Raw genomic sequence first — 24927 nt, forward strand, 5'->3', positions numbered from 1 at the left:
TTAATCCATGCTGCACAGCTTATTAAAATTCAATCATTTTTCTCTGAGACGTGTTTGAAGTAATAAATTAAAATACTATTACATATCAATCCATATAAATATTTATTTTGTATCATTGTATTACGTTCATCAAAACCTAAATTAGTTCAGCTAAAAGGTAACACAACATTCATTGACAGGGCGGTACAAAGTTCGCCGGGACAGCTAGTATTTGACATAAATAGAACGCTAAAATACAAACAGATTCACATAAAACGAATCCACCTGAGTCAACACTGAACAAATAATTCTTTAGAAGGTTTGCAGTGTTGCGGTTAACGTGAACATGAACGTAAAGTTTTTAAAAAGAGCACACCGCAGGCACTTTTGGTTTTCCTATTTCACAAGTTTTCACTAAGCAGCATTTAATCTCTCAAGATTGCAGAAACTCGTGCTATAATTGAAACGTGAAACGCAATGGCTTTATTAAATGTTTTATAGGTAGACTTTTTAAACGAATAACTAGAATCATGTTTTTTTTATTTGAATAACCAGTCACAATGAAAAGAAATAAATCCTAAAAATATTTTCATATCGCAATGACTACGAAAAATATGCCATCCTATGCCAGTTTAAGTGCAGCTTTCTTTACTGCTCTATTTCGATAAAACCTTAGAGACTTTTATTTTTTCTTTAATCTAGAATACTTACTTGTATGTTTCAATTACATGACGGCTTCTTATTCGCATTACTTCACAAATTAAAAACAACATTCAGTTAACAAAATAACTTTCCAAAAATAGAAAAGCCATTACCTACTCCATGCATTAGGAAGCTTAACTAAGAACAAACATTAATTTTGAACCTATCGTTGAAACTGATGGTGCCAATAAGGATTTCTCACTGACCAGGCAATCATTCTCATTTAACTTAAATCTAGTTTAGGCATGTTGACAAGTGGTGTGTTGGAATGGACCGGAGATTGAGCTAAGATCTCGATGAACGACCTAGAAACTTCGACTGAGAATAATGACCATCCATTGCAAACCTTAGCGACGGTATTACTTTAGAACGTTATCAGAAAGTCGATTTTAAAAATAAGAAATATCTTATATTAATCCCATTCCTTTTGCAATCCATAGTTAGAGGAAGATAACAATTAAAAACAATAAAAACGCGAAAAATTTTAGTTGTAGTTATTTTTTCTTACTATTCTGACTACATTTTTCAAAAACTCTATTTTTCGTGAGATTTTCCTTTTAATATAAGCGATTTTATAAAAACGAAAATTGTAAAGTTTTTATAATATCGAAAATGCTACTTAATTACTAGTTACTACCTTTTGGACAAATCTGTAAAATAATGAAAATTTATTAAATACTAGCGGTCCGCCCCGGCTTCGCCCGTGGTACATAATATTTACGTTTTCTCTACATAAGAACCATCCTCGTACTTCAAGGAATATAATAAAAAAAGAATTATCGAAATCAGTTCAGCCGTTCTCGAGTTATGCGCTTACCAACACATTTTGCGATTCATTTTTATATATAAAGATTTTATGGTCCTCTTAAAAAAAGCCGAATGAATTGCTGTGCTTGTAATAAAAGGGTTTAAGGGTTTAGGGTTTTCAACTTTATCACGAAAATATAATAAATGATTTTATCGAAATCTCTGAGAACTTAGTTTATATTAACTTGTTAAATTTTTATACATCTGTAAATAAATGTAAATTAAAATATATTTTTTTATAAAAACACGTATTATTCGACCAAGCCAACTAGACGCTCGGGTGGAATGCGGCCTCCCCGCCCGCTTACCGCCTCAGGTACCGCGTTCGCCTTAGTACGGTTCGCAGCATCGACGCATTCGTACGTTTCGCATCGCTAGTTATTTCTGTACTTTTTATTATTAATCGTTAGAGCTTGTTGTTGACTGTTAAGTTTTTTGTTGTTATTTGTTTAAGTTTTTACTGTGTTGTTATTCATAGACAGCCCTCGAAATGGGGAAAAATAAGACTATTCATAGCGGAGAGCGAACAGTGATATTATTAATATTTTTTTTTTGCTATCTGTACCCGAGACATGGGCGGGTGACGTCACAGTTGAAAAGGGTCTAGTTGGCTTGGTCACGTAGTACATATAATATTGTCAGGAAAGGAAATTTTCGTGGGAAAATTAATATCACATTACCTCGTTTTTCACAACAAAAACATGGCATTAAAAAGTTATTCTTAACTTTATAAAATATTTCATCGTCAAGAATTCTAAGCGTTTTAGTATGAAGCAAATATTAAAGTTGAGATACCAAAATGTTAAAAGCACTTTGTTACATTCTTCAAAACACGTTAAAAATTCCAACAGGCTGTTACGCATTTTTGTTTTACGAGCTTACCTTACGGCCATTAGCCCCTAAGTAGGGATTAAAGGTCATTCAATAACTTCATCTTACTGTAAGTATAGTTAATAGTTGGAAGTAGAGTATATTATTTTCTTTTTATCAAAATTGGGATATCATAAATGATGGAAGTTAACTTTTTTATATACTTGTAGGTACTTTTAATGGTGTAGTAACTGGAACATTGTTATGATCTATCGATTGGAATTACCGAATTAACCATTATTAAAGTAGTGTTACCTAAAATATTTTATTCTATTTGAATATATTATTAACTCTTTTTAATGATTTACAATAGATGTAAGTATTTTAAATCACAATAGAAATATTTGTAAATAAAACCATACAAAGTTATGATTTATGAACTACCAAATAACTTGGATGCGACGTTGACCAGGAACTAGGAAGGGCTTATAACAAGGAAATAAAAAGCATACGGAAGCTGAACCTGTTTTAAATAACCTAAATGAGCGCAATATTTATCATCTAAACATTTACTATCTTTGAGAAGGGTTGTTCGCTTTTCATTTTTTCTGCCTTGAGTATTTAGAAGAATATCTATTCCGAATATAGTTCACAACACATACCTATCCGTGTAAGTATTATTGAACCATTTACTATGGCTAAATATGTACACAGTGAGACGTTGAGGGTGCAATTTAGATTTAATAGCCGAATGTTACAATAATGCTACCTTATTATGTTTGTAATTGTACCTGTGTGTTCTCCTAATAAATAAATAAATAAACAATGTTACATAAATGAATGAATAGTAAATACCTGTACTTATTTAATAAAGTCGATTTCATGTTTCATTTTAAAACAACTGAGTATCCGAATGTGCACATACAAGTGTGATTTAGCGAGGGAGCTATCTATTCTCTCGCCATAAAACCCACGAGACTCATTGCAAACAAACGCGAACTTTATCAGAATGCCCGTGTTGTAGTCAAGAATGCCCTAATCGGCCATTTGGTAGCGTTAAGCCCCTATTTATTATCGTAACTAGTAGAGCACTATCGCTTTCAGAGACAGACGTTCGTGTTTCTTACAAACCATTTGTATTCTTCCTATTAATTCAACAGTTTATCAATGTTGCTAATATATTCGATACGATATTTATTAGAACTGAAAATATCATCATATCTTAGGTCACTGCAAGAACACTTTTTGCGTTTGTAACTGTAGCTATCCGATCGGTGGATCATCTGCAATCATGCATTCTAAATCTGAAAAGGTAAAAAAGGTCGAGTAATAACTGGCCTGCGACTCCCCCACTCATCGAATGGAACACAGTAGCAATCACATGCTAGTATTTAAAGCAAGTGGTGTGGTATCTTTCCCGGTGCAAGCGGACTCAATTCGAGCCGAAGCATGCTCGACTCAAATATTAAATAAGTACACTTACCAAATTAATACACGGGAATATTTTTGCGTTTGATTTTACTTTCAAAATATATAATTATGATTGTGACCGCTCTTATACCTATTGGCAAAAGAATAAGAAATATTAACGTAAACCTTTTTTTCGTAACGTTGAAATTAAAATGAAAAGGTAACCTACACAAACTAGGTAGATAACTAGTAATTCTGTCTAATTAACTTAGTCGAAAAAATGACTGCACTATTACAAGGTTTACCCCATTGTAAGGCTGTAGGTGTATGTAAAGCAAAAAATACTGGCTTATTTCTAATTCAGTAATTGTGATTGCCTATGACAATATTCCGTTACAATATCCACAAGGCATATTGAATATCATTGTTTCCAATACAAATAAAAATATTATCGTTGAATCTTGAATATTGATATTACATTACGATGTCGATTACTAAAGAAAAGAAAAACCATAGAGTGATCTGTAAAATAAATAATAAAGATGTTTAAATGTATTACCGTACCTACAATCATAAACTGTCTGATTTTTGTAAAGTATCTTTTATTTAGAAACTAACGATAAGTTACTAAATTTTTGCATAGAATATAGGTAACAAAGATATGGGCTTGCTTTTGATATAACTACAAATAACAATAAGTACCTATCTATATAAAAATATAAGATATGCACGTATTAAAAACATTGCTGTGCATACATCTAGTCCAATTGCATGTTACCTATAGACCTGATTCCACGCCTTACACAGAAAGTCGAAAGTACTATAATGATGTAAGTATAGGAAAATAAAACACCTCCTCTATTTAGGTACGGTTATATAAATATACAACACAATAAAAATCCATACCACATTGAGAGATCACACACTGCACCCGCTAAATCACCAAAAAGTTATTTCATCCAGGAAATTATGAATCATAAAAAAGCTCTATAGCACTTTAGTGCTTATTGAGAATATCATATAATGATTTGGATGTTACCTATTTTTATTTCTCTTAGAATATTTGAATCTCGAGTACGCTTAGGTAACTACATTATTGTTTTCCCTAAATTTGTTTCAGATACAATGATCAAATTCAAGAGAAAGATATCTTTATTTAAGAGAAAGCGCGGCAATTACAGAAGAAAGGAGGTGTTTAATTACATAAAGAATGGATTACGAAACGCTACGACTCACGGCCTATCTTACTTAGTTAATGATCGCATTTATCTGTTTGAGAGGTTAATTTTGAACGGCAAAGCTTTTTAAAGATATTCTTTCTGATTTTATAAATATAATTTTGTGGTTTATTAGACAATCTTGACTTGACAATATGCCTAACTCAAAACTAAAACTCTTTTTTTATTGCTTCATAATTATTAACCTACGATATAATTATTGTTATCACGTTAATCAAACATAATTCATTATTTTACAGAATTTTTTGGCTGTTTAGTTTTATTGTGTCGTTAGCGCTAATATTTTTACTTCTCATAGCTCAGTATCAAAGATTTATCGTAAGTACTTCAAACTATAGGTTTATAGGAAGGATGACCTAAATTAGGTATTCCTATATTATTTACTACTATTTATACATTGTGTTTGTTTAGGAAGCTCCTACAGTAGTGAGTGTTGACATGGACTATTTTGATTGGAATATTTCTTTCCCGGCCATCACTTTATGTCCACTATACAAAGTGAATATTCCTACATATAAAGCAGTTATCAGGTGAGATAATGAAGCAATTTATTTTATACTACAATTTAAGATACGATCCTCCGTATATGAACTTTAATTATTTTTAACTAAACAACATTAGACACTGAGTAGAGTAAGAAATGAAAACGAGTCAATGAACATAATACTATTAATATTTCCGTTTAATCTATGTATTTTTTCTAATGGAATTAACAGTTACAAATTACATATTTAGAAAAAACAATAGCCCTTCAGATCTGGCTTCGGAAGGATATTTATGGGCCATAATACACACTAATATACAAAGCTTAGAATATGTCAAAATGGACGTGGGTGATGAAGTCGTTACGGTAAATATGAGTCAGATATCAAATAAATGTGCGATACGATATTTTTCATAATATGCGATCCAACTAATAATATGAACTTCTGACCTCTATGTATCAACTATCAATTAGGTACCTACGTGTAAAATGCATTCAATATTACAGTTTAAGTAATTTATTTTGACTGAATTACATAAAATTTAAATGTAAAAATTTTTTCATAACTAATGCAGTTAAACTAAAACCTGTGACAAAAATTGCGCTGAATCGATCCTAATTCCTATTCTTTGTTGGGCCACAAAACTATAGCTACTGAAAACATGTTAACAGCAAGTTGTTGAAGATATTTGCAAATAACAATATAATATCATTTAATATAATTATACAGTACGAAATATGATTATTTTTCAAATTTATAAAAACATATTTATTGATGTTTGACAACTCTGATAGACTTGTTAACAAAACTGTTGATTGCAACTTCATTTAACGGTAAATGATTGATTCCTGCCCCCGGGAAGAAAACTGTTTTTCGGCCAGGCATATCGCATTAGTCTGAAATTATGTACCTAGTTCTTAAGCATTCAGTAACTCATATGACTACTCATAACAATATAGCCTGTGTTTGTGTAAAGTTTACCTATATGTATTTAAATAAATTGTAAATTTATGATTTTTGAAGGTTTATAAACCTGAGGAATACGCAGAGTTATCAGCAGCTGTCTTTAGGAGTTTTGAATTTAATACAATAGAGGCAATGGTTACAAAAATAAATCACCCAGTAACAATAACGTCAGCAATGACAGAAATGGGAATGTGTCATGTTCTTAATTCAAATATTGCCGTTTACGATCAACCAAGGTAAGACAAACCCGACAAACCAATATGATTTATTATAGGTATTTATCTTGTATTAATTCTTACCAATTCTTCACTACATAGTACCCAGTGCCGGCGTTAGGGGGGGGGGCGAGAGGGGGCGATGGCCCAGGGCGACAAATTCTGGGGGGCGCCAAGGTCTGAAGTTGGAGTCTCTTGCCTCTCCTAGTGCAAACCTTCAGAACACCTCAAGTGGGCGCCACAATATGTTACAATATGTTCGCCCGAAGTCGTTTTTTGTCCCTATGTCTGCTTAGATCTTTATAACTACCTACGCAACGGATTTTGATGCGGTTTTTTTTTATTGGTAGAGTGATACAAGAGGAAGATTTGAGTATATAATTTATTAGGTTTTAGGGCAAAGCCGCGGGTGCAAAGCTGGTATAAGATATATGTATATGATTGTGTACTGCGTTGTCCAGTCTACCGTAATTCAATTTAATAAGCTGTTTGTATATTATATTTTTGTATTTACCTATATTTTTGTGCAAATAAAACTAGGTGCTTTAACTGAAAGAAGCCACTAGCAGTAAAAAAGCTCGGTATCGATTAAGCGCTTGTTGCAAAAAATTGAAGGTCCTTTCTTTATACTATAGGTATTTTATGGACCAAACTGATATTTTATTGTGCTCTCATTTAATGTGTCTAGTTTTTTAATATGAAATCGGAATGTCTTCTTAGGTAATACAATATAATTATATTACCAAACTAATGAAAACCCATAAAGAAATAATGTTACCTACTGTGAAGTCACATTCAAATTTCAATCTAAAAATATTCCACCGTCAAGGTGTATACAGTTATTAAAACAATTTTATAACATTAAATCAATTGTACTCAATAAGTAAAAATTCATGCGGGTTCTCTGATATTTTTTCTTTTCAGTGTATGGAAATCCGGCTCTCCGAAATACGTCAAAAACAACATTGAACTTTCCATTTACGACCGGGATTTTTTTCTAGAGATTACTAATTATGCTAAAGTTTATAAAGTAAGTAAGAAATATTAGGTAATATTTGGGTACAACAGGTGAAGCAAATTCCCGATCATGTGACTACCTACATCCCGGAATTCAAATCACTTTGTATAGAAGTGTCATACAGAATTAATTACAATTATTTTTGTGAATTGTGAGGTATTGTTTTAAAGAAATTATCATATCATACCCTCGCGCAATAATATTAATGTTCGTATCGTAGATAATTTTTTGTACCGTTAAACTTAAAAAAGTGTACCTTCTGAGCTTCTGAGTTTATTAAAATCCATTAAGTAGATATATGTTATAATATGCAATGTATTTCTAACCGCATTTTAAAAAGGGGGTTCCCCGTTCATATTTTCTAGGTTTATATTCACGGCCCCGATGAAGTTATCACGGGCACAACATCATCTTTCACTTTCGATGTGGAAGGTTTTATGTCTTTCGGTCTCTCTGTCTGGACTACCAGAATATCGGATGAACTACGAGATATGCCATTACGGATAAGAAAATGCAGGTTATGATAATGCTTATTAAAAATCGCCTAGACGACGACCTATAAATAATTCCTAGTTTCTAAAATTTTTTATACCTTCTCCTTTATTATGGGGTTGTACTAAATATGAGATATCTAAATTGATATCGTGCCGGATAAGAGTTATAAAGATCAAAAGGTCGCGAAAATCAGTTTTTCGCGAATATTTTGCGACTTATTTCTCGGAGGTCAATAGAGGTCATCAAAAAAATTGTTTGCCATGAAAATGTCTATGGAAAATGTTTGTAATTCTGATGTTGTAGTGGGAAATAAATATAAATACCTATAATAAACTGGAATAAAATTGATACATTTCCTAGGATATGTTACATGTATAAAATAATTTGTAAAACAATATTTTTTATACATGTTACAAATCTCGTCTAGAAATAACGCATTTCCGGTGAAACATAATACACAAAAAATGTCTAGCCGTTTTTCTTTATAAATAACTTAGGTATAGTACCTAGTAGTAAGTAGAGTAATTATGTGTGTTGTTGTACATGTACATGTAGTATGAAATTGTCACCAGAGGCTAGTTTTAGCCACTCGTGGTTGAAATGTAATATTGGTTTTAGATTTATCGACGAACCAATTAGCGAAAGATACCCAATATATTCGTATAGTCATTGTCTCTTAGAATGCAGAATTATGCTAGTCAATAGATTGTGCGGTTGCGTTCCACATTTTTACAAAACTTTACGTGAGTATTAATCTTCCTGTCATCTTTTGACCACCAGTTGCTTTTTCTGCTTTTCTATAACCTGTTTTTATTTTTCTAGCTCATGAAAGAATTTGTCATATACGGGAACTAAAATGCGTGCTCCATTATCTTAAGGATATTGTAACATTAGCACCTGCCGAAGCTCCGTTAGAGCTACGTAACACTCAGGGTTTGCCAACTAGCTCACGAGACTGTGGTTGCCTAAGCACTTGTGAATTAGATCAGTATCACAAAGACAGAGAAGATTATATGTCTCAAGACTCTTATGTATTAGAAATAAGAATCACTTCATTTCCAAAGGTCCGAGTCATCAGAGATATCATCTTTAATTTTTACGATATTTTCTGTAAGTATGAACATTACATACCTAGTACATACTCATTCTAATTTATATATCACAATTAGTTAGGCCAATTATTATATTTATATTTATTAAATATAATTCAAAACAGGCTACATACTGTCAGTGGCAATATTAGATTAATAACGTCTAGATCGGTAGCAAAAAACTTGATATGATAATGTATTGTGCTGAATATACAGTACAAAACTTTTCAAACCAACTGACGGTACGGTACTACGGTGTATGCGTTCGGGCCGACCCTTTGAATTGCCTCACTTTTCTTGAGCTTAGTCGGTTTCTAAGAGTTATTATTCAAATGGCGAAATAATACTGTTATTTTTCGATGTCAGATAACTTTTTTTTTTTTTCAGTGAAAACAGGTGGCGTCATAAACTTATGTCTCGGATGTTCAATAATATCATTGATAGAATGTCTTGTTATATTTCTCAAGATTTGTATTTATGTTTTAAAATAGATTTTTTGTGGTAATAAAAGAAATTAACTGTGGAATAATCGTTTATTATTTAGAAACAATATAAATAAATAGCTTATAAATAGTTAATATTCATCAGTCTTCTTCACGATCACTTGAGCTTGTGCAAACATCTGGAAAACAAAAGTAAAATTCTATAATAAATATCGGAAATTGTCCCTTAAGACTTAAGCTTGACTTGAACAATAGTGGTTTTATCCTAGTGATGCAATTTGATTTAAAAAGGCCAAGTTATCGACTTTCGATACAAGTGCAAATTTTCAATAACAAAGGTAGAGTTTCTAAAAACCCGAGTGAGCTACAAATTTATCAATGGTATATTATTATTTATTACACAAGAATAGTTAATACAAAATTACCTTTTCATGCCTGGCCCGTCATGCGCCTGCATGCAATGATTGTTTTTAAAATTGTTTGCTACGCTATCCCAATAGTTTCATATCCTTTCCTGCATCTAATTAAAATAAAACAAGGCATTAAATGAAAATAAAGTTGTCAAAATAATTTAAGAATTGATAGGCGTACACAAGGGCGTAGGTACACGAAATAATAGATACACGATCAATATATTCACATGTGCATCTTAGGAATAGAGCAGATTAAAAATAACAATTTGTGAAAACTTCATAAGAATCGCGTTTGCTATCAAATGAAGAACATTTTAACTCAAAGGTGCAGCTCAAAGCTTCGAAATTAATGTCCGACCCCACTTTACACATAAAGATCTGTTGAACCTAAACAATTATGAGCAACAAACCACATCGTAGAAACCTTTTTTACAAAAAGCTTCAACAGTTATTGAAGAGAATCTTACAATCGATGTTGCCAGCTTTCATAACCTATAAGAAAGTAAAGTCCGAACATGCAAACCCATCCAATGAAACATAAAATGGAAGGTTTTGACTGAAGACACTTACCGATCTAAATAAGGTCAAGATCACCACATTCTGAAGGCGGGATGTCCTATAATGATTTTCTTTCTTCAGACACCAAAATCCGGAAGCAAAACTGCGACTCATATTGGCTAATTTAGAAGTCGATGGTTTCTTAACTCGTAGGTACCCGCTAAACACTTTGTAGACAGATTTTTTCATCAGGCAATAAAGAAAGCGGCAATCATCACAGATATCTATTGCATTGTATACTCACTTCGATTTTCTATAATCTATGATAAACTAATAATGCATGAACGGAAAAAATAAAATTTTAAATATTCGCACAGAAATCTTGTATACCCAATAGATCCAGGCGACATTATACAAAGAGACGTGGCGTATTGTACAAAGTAGTTTAGTAGGATAATATTTTAGAGGCAGAAATAAAGATAGACCACTACTTCCATCTTTGTACAAATTTGGTTATATTTAATTCAACCTTAACTTCCCGAAATCGTCCACAAATGTTTCTTGGCGTATATTCAAATGTATACGCGGCAACATCCAATAACTTCAACGCAACGTACTTCTTCGATGTTAGCAACATTCATACATGTATTGGATGTCATAACTATTATGTATGCAAGAATCATCCATCGTTTAAAAACGAGAGTCAGTACTTTTCTAAAAGTATATGCAGCACGCAATTTTAATCAAAATAAGTCCAAGTTTAAGATGCAAATGAAATGATACCATAAGGAATATGTATTAAAAATATCCCATAATGAGCAATTTGGCCAATTTCCCTAAAACCCTTGCTAAAATCAAAAATCTTATCACCTTGCCGGTGCCTCAATTCATGTACAATTTAAGTAAAAATAATGTTCCAATCTCGCTGAAAACACACCTTTGAAGCATAAAATAATTCAACAAATTTTACGACGTATCCATTTATTGACTACAAATCGAGCAAATTTAATTTGACATGAAATCTATTTAAACAATATTAGTATGATGGGAGCGTGTAAGAATATTTTGAAATTGAATAGAATATAGCGCAATAACATTCTCGGAGATCAACCCGCATACAATATTATACCGACAATACCTCACATAGACCGGGAGATACTGACACAAAATTTCGAGTCATTTGTAACAGGATGGCGGTTCTACAGGGTTCTTAGTACGCAATGACGAAAAGAAAAATGGTGGTGTGAACGCTGGTACCGGCGGCTAAGTCGCGTGGGCGTTAGTCGAACTCATCGGAAAATAGCGAAAGTCAAACGATTTGTAACAGTATGGCACTTATTTTTCCTGTAAGTTTGAGGATCAACGAATATAAATACAAAATTTCAAAGATCTAGGTGTTGGAAATCTTCACTTATATAAATTAATAATAAATTTATTTTTCAAGTATGACAGCACTTTTTCCCCCTACTAGAAGTATGGCAAATATAATAATGGTCACATTTTATCAAATACTCTCCAAAAAGCCAAATGCAATACTGGTACAAAAAGATAAGCGAAATAAAAAAAAATTGCAGATTTTCGGCGGTATGGCGACCATTTGGAATCGTCCGAAAAGTATGGCATGGCGATTTTCGTAAATGGCTGCATGACGATGGTTACCTGTGCAAAAGTTAGCTTGGTACAAATGGTTGAATAATTGTTTTTTTTAAATCAACACATTCGCGTCGGTATGGCGGGCTGTAAGTCATACCGGAAAAGTATGGCATGACACTACCGCCTACTTCTTTTTTATGGGCTATCGGTAAATTCTAAAATTTTTGTGTTACAAATCGTTTGACTTTCGCTATTTTTCCAACGAGTTCGACTAACGCCCACGCGACTAACCCACCGGTACCAGCGTTCACACCATCATTTTTCTTTTTGTCATTGCGTACTAAGACCCCTGTAGAACCGCCATCCTGTTACAAATGACTCGAAATTTTGTGTCAGTATCTCCCGGTCTAACACGCTGACATCGACGGAAAAAAGCTATCCTTGACACAATACAATTACTTATTTTGGACCAAGTTTCCAACAGTTTAATAAAGTTGCGATATAATGTAAGACATGGAAATGCATAAAACGAGTGTGGATTCTTATACTAGACTAACCTACATACAATTCTTGTCAAGAAATAATGTCAATGAACAAAAAAAATCAAGTCAAAACTTCTGTTGCAGTAGTGATTAAGACGACGATGAATGTTTTCTGACCGACAGACCAACTTCGATACGACTCTCCTGCAAACACAAAAACATTTCATTTATTGGAAAATCCCTTCATAAAATCAAAGTTAGTGTAAACAATATTTACAGTTCAACCATCGTCCACTCAACACGACACCACATTAAATTACAATCAATATAAATCATACATAATACATAAATTATTTCTTTGCAACTTGGAGAAAGAATTCGAAATTATTCTTATAAGCTAATAATTCAAGACATTGCCGAAATAAATAGTCTATCCCACAATGACTGCTAGTTGAGACGTAGAAATACTGAGCCAATGAGGTTAACACCTAGGAAACATCTGGTGATAGAAATATAATGAGATATTTCTTTAATTCCGAAACACATATCCTAGTTCAAGAAAATGATAATATCCCAATTAATCACCATAAACACTGCTTGTATATAAAAAAAAATAAACTAAAAATGATAAATGTTATACGAAATGAAACAGAAGTGATAGAAACGCAGTTTACTAACCTCATTCAGGAATGGATTAAAAAAATCTGACGTCAATTGTCCTCCCATCTATTCGAGTCCTGTCAAACATTTCTGTACAGCTGTTAAGGAAATTGACATTCAGACATAGCAATAATGCAAAAAATATTAATACTTCGAATTGTCACAGTTAAATAAATTTTTAATATTTTATGTACGACTCAGTATGTGGGGCAACACAATTTTCATGTTTTTTTTTGTCTTTTTTAAAAGGATACTGACTGCTCGCTCTGCATCCCACTCTTTGTGGAAACGCACAATAGCAGTATCAGGTGCTGTCATTTCAGCGAATTTCACATCACCACATTCACTAAACTTCTCACGAATCAGTTGCCATGTCACTGTTTGGGGCAGCTGAAATAAATTAATTACATTATTGCTGTTGAAAAATAAAAAACATGTTAAAAAACATCTTGAAATATTATTATATATTGATAAATTAAAAAAAAATAAAATACGTGTGGCACTCGAGGACTGTCGCGGTTAACCTATTGCATAGCATCGCATCGCTGTGCCGGTTGGAGTGGGAGGTGTTAGGTTTTTTCGTTACGAAATTTTTACATTCGGTTGCCGCGCTCAGTCTGAGATAAAAGCTATGCAATAGCTTAAAAGTTCGATCGAGGCGAGATTCGAATCAGCATCTTTTTGCTTTACCAAGACAACGCCTAGCCTCTCGTCGGCCGCCCGTGATCCCTCCTGGGCAATCGATTTTCTTCTATTTTTCGAATGAAGTTTCTTTTTTTGGCTAAACACAAAATATTATACTTACATTAGTTATGATAACCATATCTGATTGTTTCTCGCGGTTGGACTGTTGGACGGGAGGGTCCCTTCCATAGCCTTGTCCTGGTATTGACACATTAACCATTGGACGACTAGACCCTACAAATAATTTTCACGTTGTTATATTATAATAAACTTATTATGTATTTCTCCCATATATTGAAAATATACAAATGAATAATTTCCTAGTGAAAGTAAAAATTACCTGAATGTGGACCACTGCTAAGCCCTGGATTTTGTCCTAATACACTATTGGACATGCCCCCATTTCCCATCACACTAGGACCTAAATCATTAGTGTTCATTCCCATTGAATTAGTGTTTACATTTGCCTGTGCCTGTGTTAAAACTGAACTAACTAGGTCATTTGCTGTGATACCCTGTTGAAGTAACTGGTTCTGTAAAGCTCCAAGCCCTGTTAAACCAAGAGCCTAAAAACAAAGTCAAATGTGTAAATAGTGTAAACTGGATATGGTTAGGGAGCCAGGTGCAAATTTGGTTAACTATTTCCTCTCAAGAGATAATTCGTCAGACGCATGAGAGTATAGTATTATAAAGCCTCGTGAACATCAGCTGGCGCTCGGTTGGGGGGGTGAGCGGTTGTAGCCTCCCACGCACATAGGAAAAAAAATACATTCATTCATTCATTTCCTCTCAGCTAAAAATTTGTCAAATTGTAGCTAACCCAATATCTCAACGAAAAAAAATAGTCAGCTGGTTACAACATGGTGTATTATACGTCAGCTGGTGCCTCGAACATGAAAGTTAAATTTAAAGAAAAATTTATTTTCCGTAATTTCCACTCAAACAAAAATTTACCTGATGATAGCTTATATGTAACTGTGGATAAATATATATGTCAGCTGGCTGTATCTTGGTGGAAAAACCGTCAGCTGATACGGGAGGCTACAACCGCTCTTCCCACCAACCGAGCTCCAGCTGACGTTCACGAGGCTTCATAATACTATACTTTGATGCATTTTACTAATTACCGCTTGAGAGGAACTTGGTCATAAAATCTGCTGCTGGCTCCCGGACCAATATAAAAATTTAGTATCAACATTGAAGTTCATCATTTGAATAAAATAATTACAGTCGTATTTTTAATTAGACGAAGTCAACTGACATTTACTGTGTTGTCAGTTTTTGATGTCCAAACTTATCCGTCCAATAAAGTACACGATAATATTAAAATGTCACATAAACTGTCAAATACGGGCAATTAGAATACGTTTTTAAAATGGTAGTTTTATACATTATTTGACGAATAAGTTTTATCCAAGCATTGAAAAATCGGCCCTAAAAATACGACTATACAGATATATTACAAAAATTAAGAATGAGATTATATAGATTAAACGGTTCTCACCTGTAGACTTAAACCACCACCCAATCCTGCATTTGCTCCCAAAGTGCCAGCAGTGAGACCAGTTCCCAGACCATTCAGAGCGACACTCGCGGCCGGCACTGCACCTAACACACCGGCTCCTATCGCTGTTCCCGCATTTGCTAGATTCATGTTATTGGCTGGATTTGGCTGAGGAAGATTTCTGGCAACATCTCTTAAAGGTTCACCATTGGGTCCCAACCCTAAACCTATACTTTTCAATCCTTCTGGTAACTTAACCTCTGTTTTGTCTGTACCCCGATCCATGCGAACTGTCATTCTACGTTCATACAACATTTGTTTGTCAAACATTGATATAGCCTAAAAATAGAACATTTTTTTTTTTCAAATTACAGATATGTATAAGTGCATGTTTACAAGACAAAAAATAAAATACCTGCACAGCTTCTACAGGATGATCATACTCAATAACAGCAAAGCCTCTGCTATTACCATCTTTATCAATTGCTAAATCAATATTACGTACTTTTCCCGCCATTTTAAAAACCTCTTTAATTTTGACTCTATCAGCTTTGTAATCAAGCTAAAATCAGTACATAAATTATTAGGAGATGGTAATATCATATGTTATTAAATTCAATAACACTCAAAAGTAAACATACATTGGCAACAAACACTTTCTTGACTAGTGGCGGTTGAACATTGATTGATTCCAAAAACTGTAGACTTAGCCCATATGTATTGAAATTCTCTGGCTCCCGTGGCTTATTCATTGCCCATCTGTTGAAAACATTTAAATATTGAAAGTGTTCATAAGAAATTTATTAATATAATGATGTTAAAGAATAACAATAAGCTGGATGTAAAAAAGATATAAATTAAACATAATGAGAACTCACCCATCCTTCTCATCTCTATTGTTTCTACCTCCGCCACCCCCTGTTGATCTTGAATTATTATTTCTGTTCCTTTCATTACCTGTCCAATTTGCAAACGAATTTCCTTTTTTACATATTTTAGAATAAGTTTTTATAAATATATTTTCTAATTAATAACTGTTGAAAGCACAGTTTTCACTTACCTGTTTCTTCTTTCAAAACAAGTTTGCGTCCATTTAAATCATAACGATGCATTACAAATAGTGCTTTCTTCATTGCTTCAGCATTAGTAAATTCAACAACTCCGCAGCCTCGGGGTTTACCATTTTCATCAGTAAAAAGCTCCACATAAGCAACATCTCCTACCTAAAACAATTATATAATAATATAAACATTATTTATTACCCAATTATAATGATACCATAATCAAATAATTCATTTCTTTCAATTTATGCTCATAAATTATGAAATATAGAATACCTAATAGATAAAGATTTTAAGATTTAGGGTCAATATAAGTATTATAATGTCATATGTTGTAGGTATATCAAATACAATTTTTTTTATTGTTTTAGATTTGACTAGAGGAAGATGAGTGACTCAAATTTTAAACTATAAAACCAATATAGAGGACAAAGATAACATCAAAAACTCTAAACGACTATTGTTTGGACATAAATGCCTTGGTTATTATTTCATAATTATATATAAGGATAAGTCTCTTCTGTTGAGGGTTTAAAAAAAACGCTTATTTGCTTGCTTGTTTACCTTTTCCTTGAATAGATCCTTCAGTTCAGTCCAGCGAAATTCATAAGGTATGTTAGAAACAAATAATCGTTTCCCATCGGAGCGTTCTCTGTCCCCGGAGCGGTCTCGAGTGGCATCAGAAAAACGAGAAGGTCTATCACCACGCCTGGACCGATCACGTTCTTTCTCTCTATTGTTATCCATCTGTATCTCTAAAATTAATTAAGTATCAAAACAATACTTGATTAACGACGCCGGTTCTGAACCTAGACAATAGTTAATATAGAACAATCAAAAAAATATTTGTTCCAGGTAGTTTTATAGCATTTTTTTAATTACCCGTAAAACTATAACTTCTACACAAATTGAAAAACGTAAACTTACTTTTTCGCTCGGTATTAAATAATGTGTGATTGGCGCAAAATTTCAATGTTGTTACTCGTTGGAAGATAAGTATTGTAGCTTTTCACAAAATGGCGACAGGTCACAGGCGCCAGGCGGTAACAGACGACACATATGACTTATGTCATTCTAATACAGACTATATTACGGATGTATCATGGATGTCTATTGCCTATTTTATTAAAATTATAATTATAATTATTCTATAAATTTAAAATAACCAAATTTTAGTCTTCAATTGACTTGTTAATTTCTTTAAGTTACTGTAGTATAGTTAGTAGAAATTACATAAATAAATATTTTTATTATTTAATAAAAACAGGTTGACTTCTTTCAAGATGCTTCAGTTTTTTGTTTTATTGAGTTTTGTGGAACTGTAGTATTCGCACACGAAACAACGGCCCAATGCATGTTAATATTAAATTAAAATAAAAAATATAGATTTCGATGAAATTGTAGCTTTTGTACTCTTTGTACTAAGCTTTTGTAAAGCTTTTGTACGTCACAAGTTGCAACACTTGCATGTCGCAAACAGATCATTTTCTTAACGTTGGCAGCTCTGCTCACTATATAGATCCTATGTATATTTTATTATCTGTGGTGATTGTATTGCTTATATATATATTTTTCACCTACGATGGCCATGCAGGCGAGCTCTGCCAAATTATTATTTAAATTGAGGATTTAAATATTCTGAGCTATGGAACAAACAAAAGCTAATTCACCTAGACTTTTTGTGTGCACCGCTATAGAAAACAAGGATGAAATTGAAGAGGTACTTTTTCAAATTTGCAGTTACTAACAAAGATTTACTTAGTCAGCCATGTAAAAATTTATATTTTCCTATTGAATCCGTGGCGGCGCTGCGGTTTTGTGGCGCGAAATTCAATATATCAAATGTGCATTACTTTATGTGAATACATTAAATTTATGTTTTATTTATAAAATACTTATTTCTTTTATTTCAGAGATACGAAAGAGCCTACATCTTTTTTCAATCTCTTGTAGCTGATTGTAGTGAAAAGGAAGCTCACGATGCACTTAACAATGCTGTTTGCAAAAATCATGAAGATGTGTCGCTGGGAATGCTTATGTCAATTCTCACTGAGCCGCATAATGCCACAAAATGCTATAGAGATCTTACTCTAATAACAAGAGATGGTCTAACATGTGTTCTTAACAACTTGTCCAATTTGATCTTAGAGAGGTATTTAAAATTCCAAGATACAACACGGAATCAATTATTATGGCTTGTAAAAGAAATGATAAGAAATGTTGTAACAGGAGTGGATAGTGTTTGTTGGAATTTAATGCGTTATGCATCTGGTGGTGACATCACACCTAAAAATATTTTCTTAGTGGAATCTCTTTTGGATATTTATATTGACAACAAAATGTGGCTTGACAAATTCCCAGTACTAATATGTATGGTGGTATATACATATTTGAGATTAATCGAAGATCATAATATACCACAACTAATGGCTCTGCGACAGAAAGAAGTCAATTTTGTGATAGCACTCATAAGGGAGCATTTCAATGAAGTCTTAAGCTTGGGAAGAGATTTAGTCCGTTTACTCCAAAATGTTGCAAGAATTCCCGAATTTAATCAATTGTGGCAAGATATTCTTTTAAATCCTAAAACACTATCACCAACTTTTACCAATGTACTCCAGTTATTACAAACACGAACTTCTAGAAGATATTTACAGTCCAGACTCACTCCAGATATGGAAAGAAAACTAGTATTCTTGACATCGCAAGTACGATTTGGGCATCATAAAAAATATCAAGAATGGTTTCAACGACAATACCTTGCAACACCTGAATCTCAATCCTTACGTAGTGATATGATTCGTTTCATAGTAGGGGTTATACATCCTACAAATGAGTTACTGTGTTCAGACATAATTCCGCGATGGGCAGTCATTGGTTGGCTACTTACAACTTGCACTTCAAATGTTGCAGCTTCAAATGCAAAATTAGCCTTATTTTATGACTGGTTATTTTATGACCCTGAAAAAGATAATATCATGAATATTGAACCTGCTATACTCGTAATGCATCATTCTATGAGATCTCATCCAGCAGTTACTGCAACCCTTCTTGATTTTCTCTGTCGCATTATTCCTAATTTTTATCCATCATTTGCAGACAAAGTAAGACAAGGAATTTTCAATTCCCTTCAACAAATTATTGAAAAGAGGGTTCTTCCCAATTTACAACCCCTATTTGACTCTCCAAAATTAGATAGAGAACTACGCACAACTGTAAGAGAGACTTTTAAGGAGTTTTGTAGTAATGGTGAAGGAGTGTCTGGATTAAGAGAAGAAGGTATTGAAGATCTGCCTAGGGGTGGACCTGATGAACCAGTATTTTCTGATGATGAGGATGAAGCCAGTCCAAATATTGGAGAAGATACTGATGATGATGATTTACCTCTATCAGAGGTTCGGGCAAGAGAACGTCCTGAACTAGCAGCAGCTTTACCTCTAGTTTTACGGCCATTTGCTGAAACCCTCCTTGATGAAAGAACAGCAAGTGCAGGGACAGCATTGCTTAGCGCATGCTCTCCACCAATGCCTACTGCAGTAGCACTTGCTGATTTATTTGCTGCTGCCGTACAAGATATTCCACCCCCAAAAATAAGTATAAACCCTACTACATCAGAATTGGAAACTATTCTTAATAATCCAATATTCTCAATGTTTAACTATCTTAGTAGCGATAGTTCTGATTCGAAACGTAAGTTAATAATGGAAGCATTCAAAGAGATGTATGCACAAAGTTCTGTTCCGAGTTTAGGTTATTGTTTATTAGTTTATTTAAAAATTTGTTATGAGAAAGAACGCCGTGCTGAACGAGATCCCGCAAAAAAAAGAAATGTTAAATTTAAAACAGATATTTATAAAGATTATTGTAGTAATTTAGAATTAAAACTTGCCGAGAGTTTAGCTGATGATTTTGAAAAGTGCCAAGAATGTGATGCAAATGTTCTTGTATGGTTGATACCTGATGTATACAGAGAATTTAAAGATCAAGTTCAAAATCATATCAGATTATTGCATATTATAGTATCCACATTAGATGCTGGACAACTACAGCGTCTAGTGTGTCTAACATTACAGGGAAACTTAATGATGTTTAAATCTGACGATATAACAACAATGTTATCTACAAGTCTGGGCTGGGAGACCTTCGAACAATATTGCTTATGGCAACTTTTGACAGCACATGAAATATCAGTTGAAGATGTTTTACCAATTATACCTAAATTATCCTACAAGGACCATGCAGAAGCATCAACATCGGTATTGCTCATGTTAAAACAAGAAAGACCAACTGCAGATGTTGTGAGACAAATGTTCTGCAGATCTTTGGATGAGGACGACTCATTTGTTGTGTCTACTGTCATGTATTGGTGTCAGGATTATGAAGATAAAGTAGCTGATCTTTTGGCCGTTTTATTAAGTACACGATATCCAGGTACAAGTCCAAACAAAAGAAAACGTCCAGGAAAACATAACATTCCACCAAACGCGCCGCCTTCCGCTGAATTAGTAAGTGTTTAAGAAATTCTCATATTTAATCATGAATGATTTTTGGAAAATTAAATGTGTCCCTTCGTCCAGCATACTCACCACAACTCACCATGGAATCCTGATATTTCATGAATGTCAAAAAACTGTTCTGAAATAGTGCTAAATAGTGCCCAAAGGAAAAAAATAGTGCTCTTGTACTTGCGAAGTTATAGCCATAGTTCGATGAGTATGCTGGACGAAGGTTTCGCCCAGCATACTCACCTCCGTCCGGAGAATCTGTATACGCTTCAAACATAATTCATACTTCAAAAAATAGTTCCCAAATAGTGCCAAACGGTGCCCAAAAAGAAAAAACAGTGCTCGAATAACTTCGGAGTTATAGGCTTCGTTCAGTGAGTATGCTGGGCGTAGGTTCTACGCCCAGCATACTCACCTCAGTGCGCGAATATCGAACGAGCTATAGGTATAATTTACGTCTCAAAAAATTGTACTTGAAATAGTGCCCAATATCAGTCCAATTTTTGCTTGACTTTTGACTTAGAAAACCATTAAATTTTAATGTAAACTTCTACATACTAACGTAAAATGGGGTACAGTCGTCGACACATGTTTTTGGACAAAAATATTAAACTTTCTAATTGTAGACTTCATGTTATTGGAAATAATTATGGTATTTTCTCACATGTCAAAAACTTTCGATTAAATGCATTATTATATATTTTATAAATAATAATAAATGAATGAAACTTTAAGCGTAAATGAAGTCTATTACTTCATTGCATTGTGTGTTTGTCTGAATAAAAACAGTCATTTGCAGCCAATAAAATTAATATCTTGAAAAATTGTAAAAAGGAAATTATACAGTTTCTTTTTGTATAAGTATATGTTGCAGGCAAAACTTATAACCAGTCAAAACTAGTACTGTGACATAGTTATACAAATTTTTAAAACTCTTTCCAATAGTTTCATCAATGAAAGGTTTAGCAATAAAAAACATTTTTAATTACTTACGTTATTTATTACTATTTAAAGGGCCAAAGTAATCAGAATTCTAGTTAACTAGTTCACAGCTTTTGTTAACATTCATAATATAATCAATGTAAATAGAAAAAATTGTAGTTTTAATATTGTATATAATATACATATAAAAAAATGTTTAGCGTCGCGGGCGCCGCGCGTCGTAAGCCCCATACCTATTGACCGTACGTGCATCCATTACTGCCACACTATATTGAACTTTATCACATGAGCAATACAGGTCAATTCCGTAAACGTTGTGGTACCGTCCTTGATCCGGAAAATGATTATTTTGAATAATTTTGTCAGTTGTAATGTAAGCATTAATAACAGCAACTTTATTTTTCATGCATGATTTACTTCATTTGATATCTTAATCCTTCAAGCGCCGTGATCTAGACAAATATATAAAATCATTGTTCCTAGCTACCGGGGTCCCATGCGACGCGCGAAGGCTTAATCATATTATTATAAAGTATTATTAAAATAATGTGTAATTAATAATATTGCGATTCTAAAGTAAATACTCCCTTACATAGACAATATAACAAAACAAATAATTTACACAAGACAAAAATTGTTAGAAAGAAAGTTAATAATATTGTATTCGACTGTACTCAATGTAATGTATGTAGAAGTTTACAATCAAATTTAATGGTTTTCTAGGTCAAAAGTCAAGCAAAAATTGGACTGATATTGGGCACTATTTCAAGCACAATTTTTTGAGACGTAAATTATACCTATAGCTCGTTCGATATTCGCGCACTGAGGTGAGTATGCTGGGCGTAGAACCTACGCCCAGCATACTCACTGAACGAAGCCAGTAACTCCGAAGTTATTCGAGCACTGGTTTTTCTTTTTGGGCACCGTTTGGCACTATTTGGGAACTATTTTTTGAAGTATGAATTATGTTTGAAGCGGATACAGATTCTCCGGACGGAGGTGAGTATGCTGGGCGAAACCTTCGTCCAGCATACTCATCGAACTATGGCTATAACTTCGCAAGTACAAGAGCACTATTTTTTTCCTTTGGGCACTATTTAGCACTATTTCAGAACAGTTTTTTGACATTCATGAAATATCAGGATTCCATGGTGAGTTGTGGTGAGTATGCTGGACGAAGGGACACAATTAAATACAAACAAAATACAATATTTTTTTTTAACAGGTATTAGGTCACCTAGAACAAATAAGAGTATGTTGTGTGGAGCAGAATGATATGTCAATTTTTAACATGGAATGTATGCAGAAAGCATTGCAGCACTCGCAATCAAATAGTAGTGATAGTTTGAAGGTAAATATATTATAATATGCATATTAATAACTTTAAATCATGTCTGTGATATGTAACTTACAAATACTAATCTCACTATAACAACTTGAACCTGTAATAAAAGTAAAGAAAAAATACATTAGAGAAACTTCCCTGTTATATAAAAATAAAAGTAGGTGTAACACTGCCTTATATGGAACTCTGAATTAGTAGAATCCAATGCATATTAATAAAAAGATTGTAATGTGTCGTTATTCCAGAGACAATACAGTGACCTGTTCTTTTTGGCTTGGCAAGATGAATTACCAATGTTGAGGAGAGCACGAAAATTAGCTTCGAATTCAATGCCATTAAATCATAATTTACATTCATCAAATGAGGATAGTGAGGTAATATTATATGCAATTACATACATAGTAACTGAGTTATAACAACACTACACAACTTATTTAGATTTTTACAAGCTTAGTATGGGGTCAGATCGAGCCGTGTGTGAAATATGTCCTGAAATATTAATTTATTTTGAAGTGAAGCTGCTAATGTTGAGAGTAAAATATCAAGATCGCGTCATGACTATACCGTCGCGTCATGGAGTAAGACGACGATTTTGGTATACATATTTGAATCTTGCCAAAGAAGTTTCACTTCTTACACATGTGCTCGGCAGACACGCTCTTTTTTATATACTACTAGCGGTCCGCCCTGGCTTCGCCCGTGGTACATATGAAAAATAGATGTTGGCCGATTCTCAGACTTACCCGATATGCACAGAAAATTTCATGAGAATCGGTCCACCCGTTTCGGAGGAGTATGCAGACTAACATTGTGACACGAGAATTTTATATATAAGATATTACTAAGTAAATTGTATTGTAAATGTATAACATTTTGAAAATCATATTTCAGGAGGAAGAAATCGTCAAACCGAAGCAGGCAAAACGGCGAAAGAAAGCTATTTCAGATAGCGATTGACTTAATAATATATATATTATCATGTGTAGTAATATAAACACCAAAGTGCGACTCTACAATAAATAGTGTACTATGTTTGTTTGTTACCTTATGTTGTCCACATGGTGCAATTTTAAGAATAATAGTTCATTAACATTGTAATCAATATTAAAGTAATAATAATTCACATAATATTACTATGTAATATTCATGTTATTATTTCATATTATATTATCAATGTTGCCACAACTTACGTTATTATTACGGTAAGGATAAGTACATGTTAATATTTTTTTATGAGACAAAAGTCACACAAAATGTTACTGACACCTTCTAGAAGGAGGTATTTAGTAGGTTAATGTTTTCAAAATACACATAGTAAATTGTAAGGAGCATGGAAATATTGCTAAAAATTGATAACACTTTTACTTAAGTTTTTGTAAATTTGTCACCATCTGTAGAAGTTGTAATATATATTGTTATACAGATTATTTTTATTTTTCGTATATATAGTGTTGGACTTATGTTAAGTATAAGGTACAAGACCAAGAATTTTAAGTAAATAATATTATATTGTATTAAAGCAATTTTCGAAATACATTTTACACTAGGTTCAATAAAGTATTTCCCCATATATCCAACGTT

General features: G+C 33.1%; 3 protein-coding genes across 6 annotated transcripts; 2 read left to right on the plus strand and 1 right to left on the minus strand.

Annotated features, from left to right (window-relative positions):
* Positions 1 to 3988: 3988 nt before the first annotated feature.
* LOC149900148 (sodium channel protein Nach-like) lies at positions 3989 to 9707 on the plus strand. Its single transcript, XM_090113399.1, has 11 exons — positions 3989 to 4019; positions 4829 to 4988; positions 5186 to 5264; positions 5358 to 5476; positions 5682 to 5796; positions 6455 to 6633; positions 7537 to 7642; positions 7996 to 8147; positions 8744 to 8868; positions 8948 to 9235; positions 9604 to 9707. Exons 1-11 carry the CDS (start codon positions 3989 to 3991, stop codon positions 9705 to 9707), a joined length of 1458 nt encoding a protein of 485 aa, XP_089969525.1.
* Positions 9708 to 9735: 28 nt separating this feature from the next.
* Positions 9736 to 17620, minus strand: rump (heterogeneous nuclear ribonucleoprotein rumpelstiltskin). 4 transcript variants are annotated; one of them, XR_016457793.1, is made up of 13 exons: positions 17482 to 17620; positions 17119 to 17309; positions 16554 to 16716; positions 16372 to 16474; positions 16135 to 16252; positions 15909 to 16055; positions 15494 to 15832; positions 14330 to 14555; positions 14111 to 14223; positions 13560 to 13695; positions 13324 to 13395; positions 10085 to 10179; positions 9736 to 9838 (listed from the first exon to the last, which is right to left on the minus strand). XR_016457793.1 is itself a non-coding variant. In XM_090112986.1 (12 exons), the coding sequence occupies exons 2-11, from the start codon at positions 17299 to 17301 to the stop codon at positions 13340 to 13342; spliced, it is 1560 nt and encodes a 519-aa protein (XP_089969112.1). In that variant the 5' UTR covers positions 17302 to 17309; positions 17482 to 17620; the 3' UTR covers positions 12574 to 12849; positions 13324 to 13339. The 4 variants fall into 4 exon arrangements, 3 of the variants coding, with proteins under 3 accessions (XP_089969112.1, XP_089969110.1, XP_089969111.1); XM_090112986.1 differs by lacking the exons at positions 9736 to 9838; positions 10085 to 10179 and adding an exon at positions 12574 to 12849 and having other exon boundaries at positions 16372 to 16450; XM_090112984.1 differs by lacking the exons at positions 9736 to 9838; positions 10085 to 10179 and adding an exon at positions 12574 to 12849.
* A 485-nt stretch (positions 17621 to 18105) lies between these two features.
* Positions 18106 to 24916, plus strand: IntS3 (integrator complex subunit 3). Its single transcript, XM_090112828.1, has 5 exons — positions 18106 to 18274; positions 18468 to 21059; positions 23227 to 23352; positions 23592 to 23720; positions 24238 to 24916. The coding sequence occupies exons 1-5, from the start codon at positions 18200 to 18202 to the stop codon at positions 24301 to 24303; spliced, it is 2988 nt and encodes a 995-aa protein (XP_089968954.1). The 5' UTR covers positions 18106 to 18199; the 3' UTR covers positions 24304 to 24916.
* The last annotated feature ends 11 nt before the right edge of the window (positions 24917 to 24927 follow it).

This window comes from Colias eurytheme, chromosome 19 (assembly GCF_061535395.1).
Source record: "Colias eurytheme isolate Ceu_HAF_F1 chromosome 19, ilColEury1 Martin Lab GWU primary, whole genome shotgun sequence".
NCBI classification, from domain to species: Eukaryota; Metazoa; Arthropoda; class Insecta; order Lepidoptera; family Pieridae; genus Colias; species Colias eurytheme.

Bases quoted from the DNA above. Each gene is read 5' to 3' on its own strand.
- LOC149900148 (XM_090113399.1), top strand. From the start codon at position 3,989: ATGACTGCACTATTACAAGGTTTACCCCATT. The intron at 6,634-7,536 runs GTAAGACAAACC...TTTTCTTTTCAG, and splicing joins GCCGTTTACGATCAACCAAG to TGTATGGAAATCCGGCTCTC. The intron at 7,643-7,995 runs GTAAGTAAGAAA...CATATTTTCTAG, and splicing joins ATTATGCTAAAGTTTATAAA to GTTTATATTCACGGCCCCGA.
- rump (XM_090112984.1), bottom strand. From the start codon at position 17,301: ATGGATAACAATAGAGAGAAAGAACGTGATCGGTCCAGGCGTGGTGAT. The intron at 16,717-17,118 runs GTAAACAAGCAA...TAATTGTTTTAG, and splicing joins AGGATCTATTCAAGGAAAAG to GTAGGAGATGTTGCTTATGT. The intron at 16,475-16,553 runs GTAAGTGAAAAC...TATGTAAAAAAG, and splicing joins TGTTTTGAAAGAAGAAACAG to GAAATTCGTTTGCAAATTGG.
- IntS3 (XM_090112828.1), top strand. From the start codon at position 18,200: ATGGAACAAACAAAAGCTAATTCACCTAGACTTTTTGTGTGCACCGCT. The intron at 23,353-23,591 runs GTAAATATATTA...TCGTTATTCCAG, and splicing joins ATAGTAGTGATAGTTTGAAG to AGACAATACAGTGACCTGTT. The intron at 23,721-24,237 runs GTAATATTATAT...ATCATATTTCAG, and splicing joins CATCAAATGAGGATAGTGAG to GAGGAAGAAATCGTCAAACC.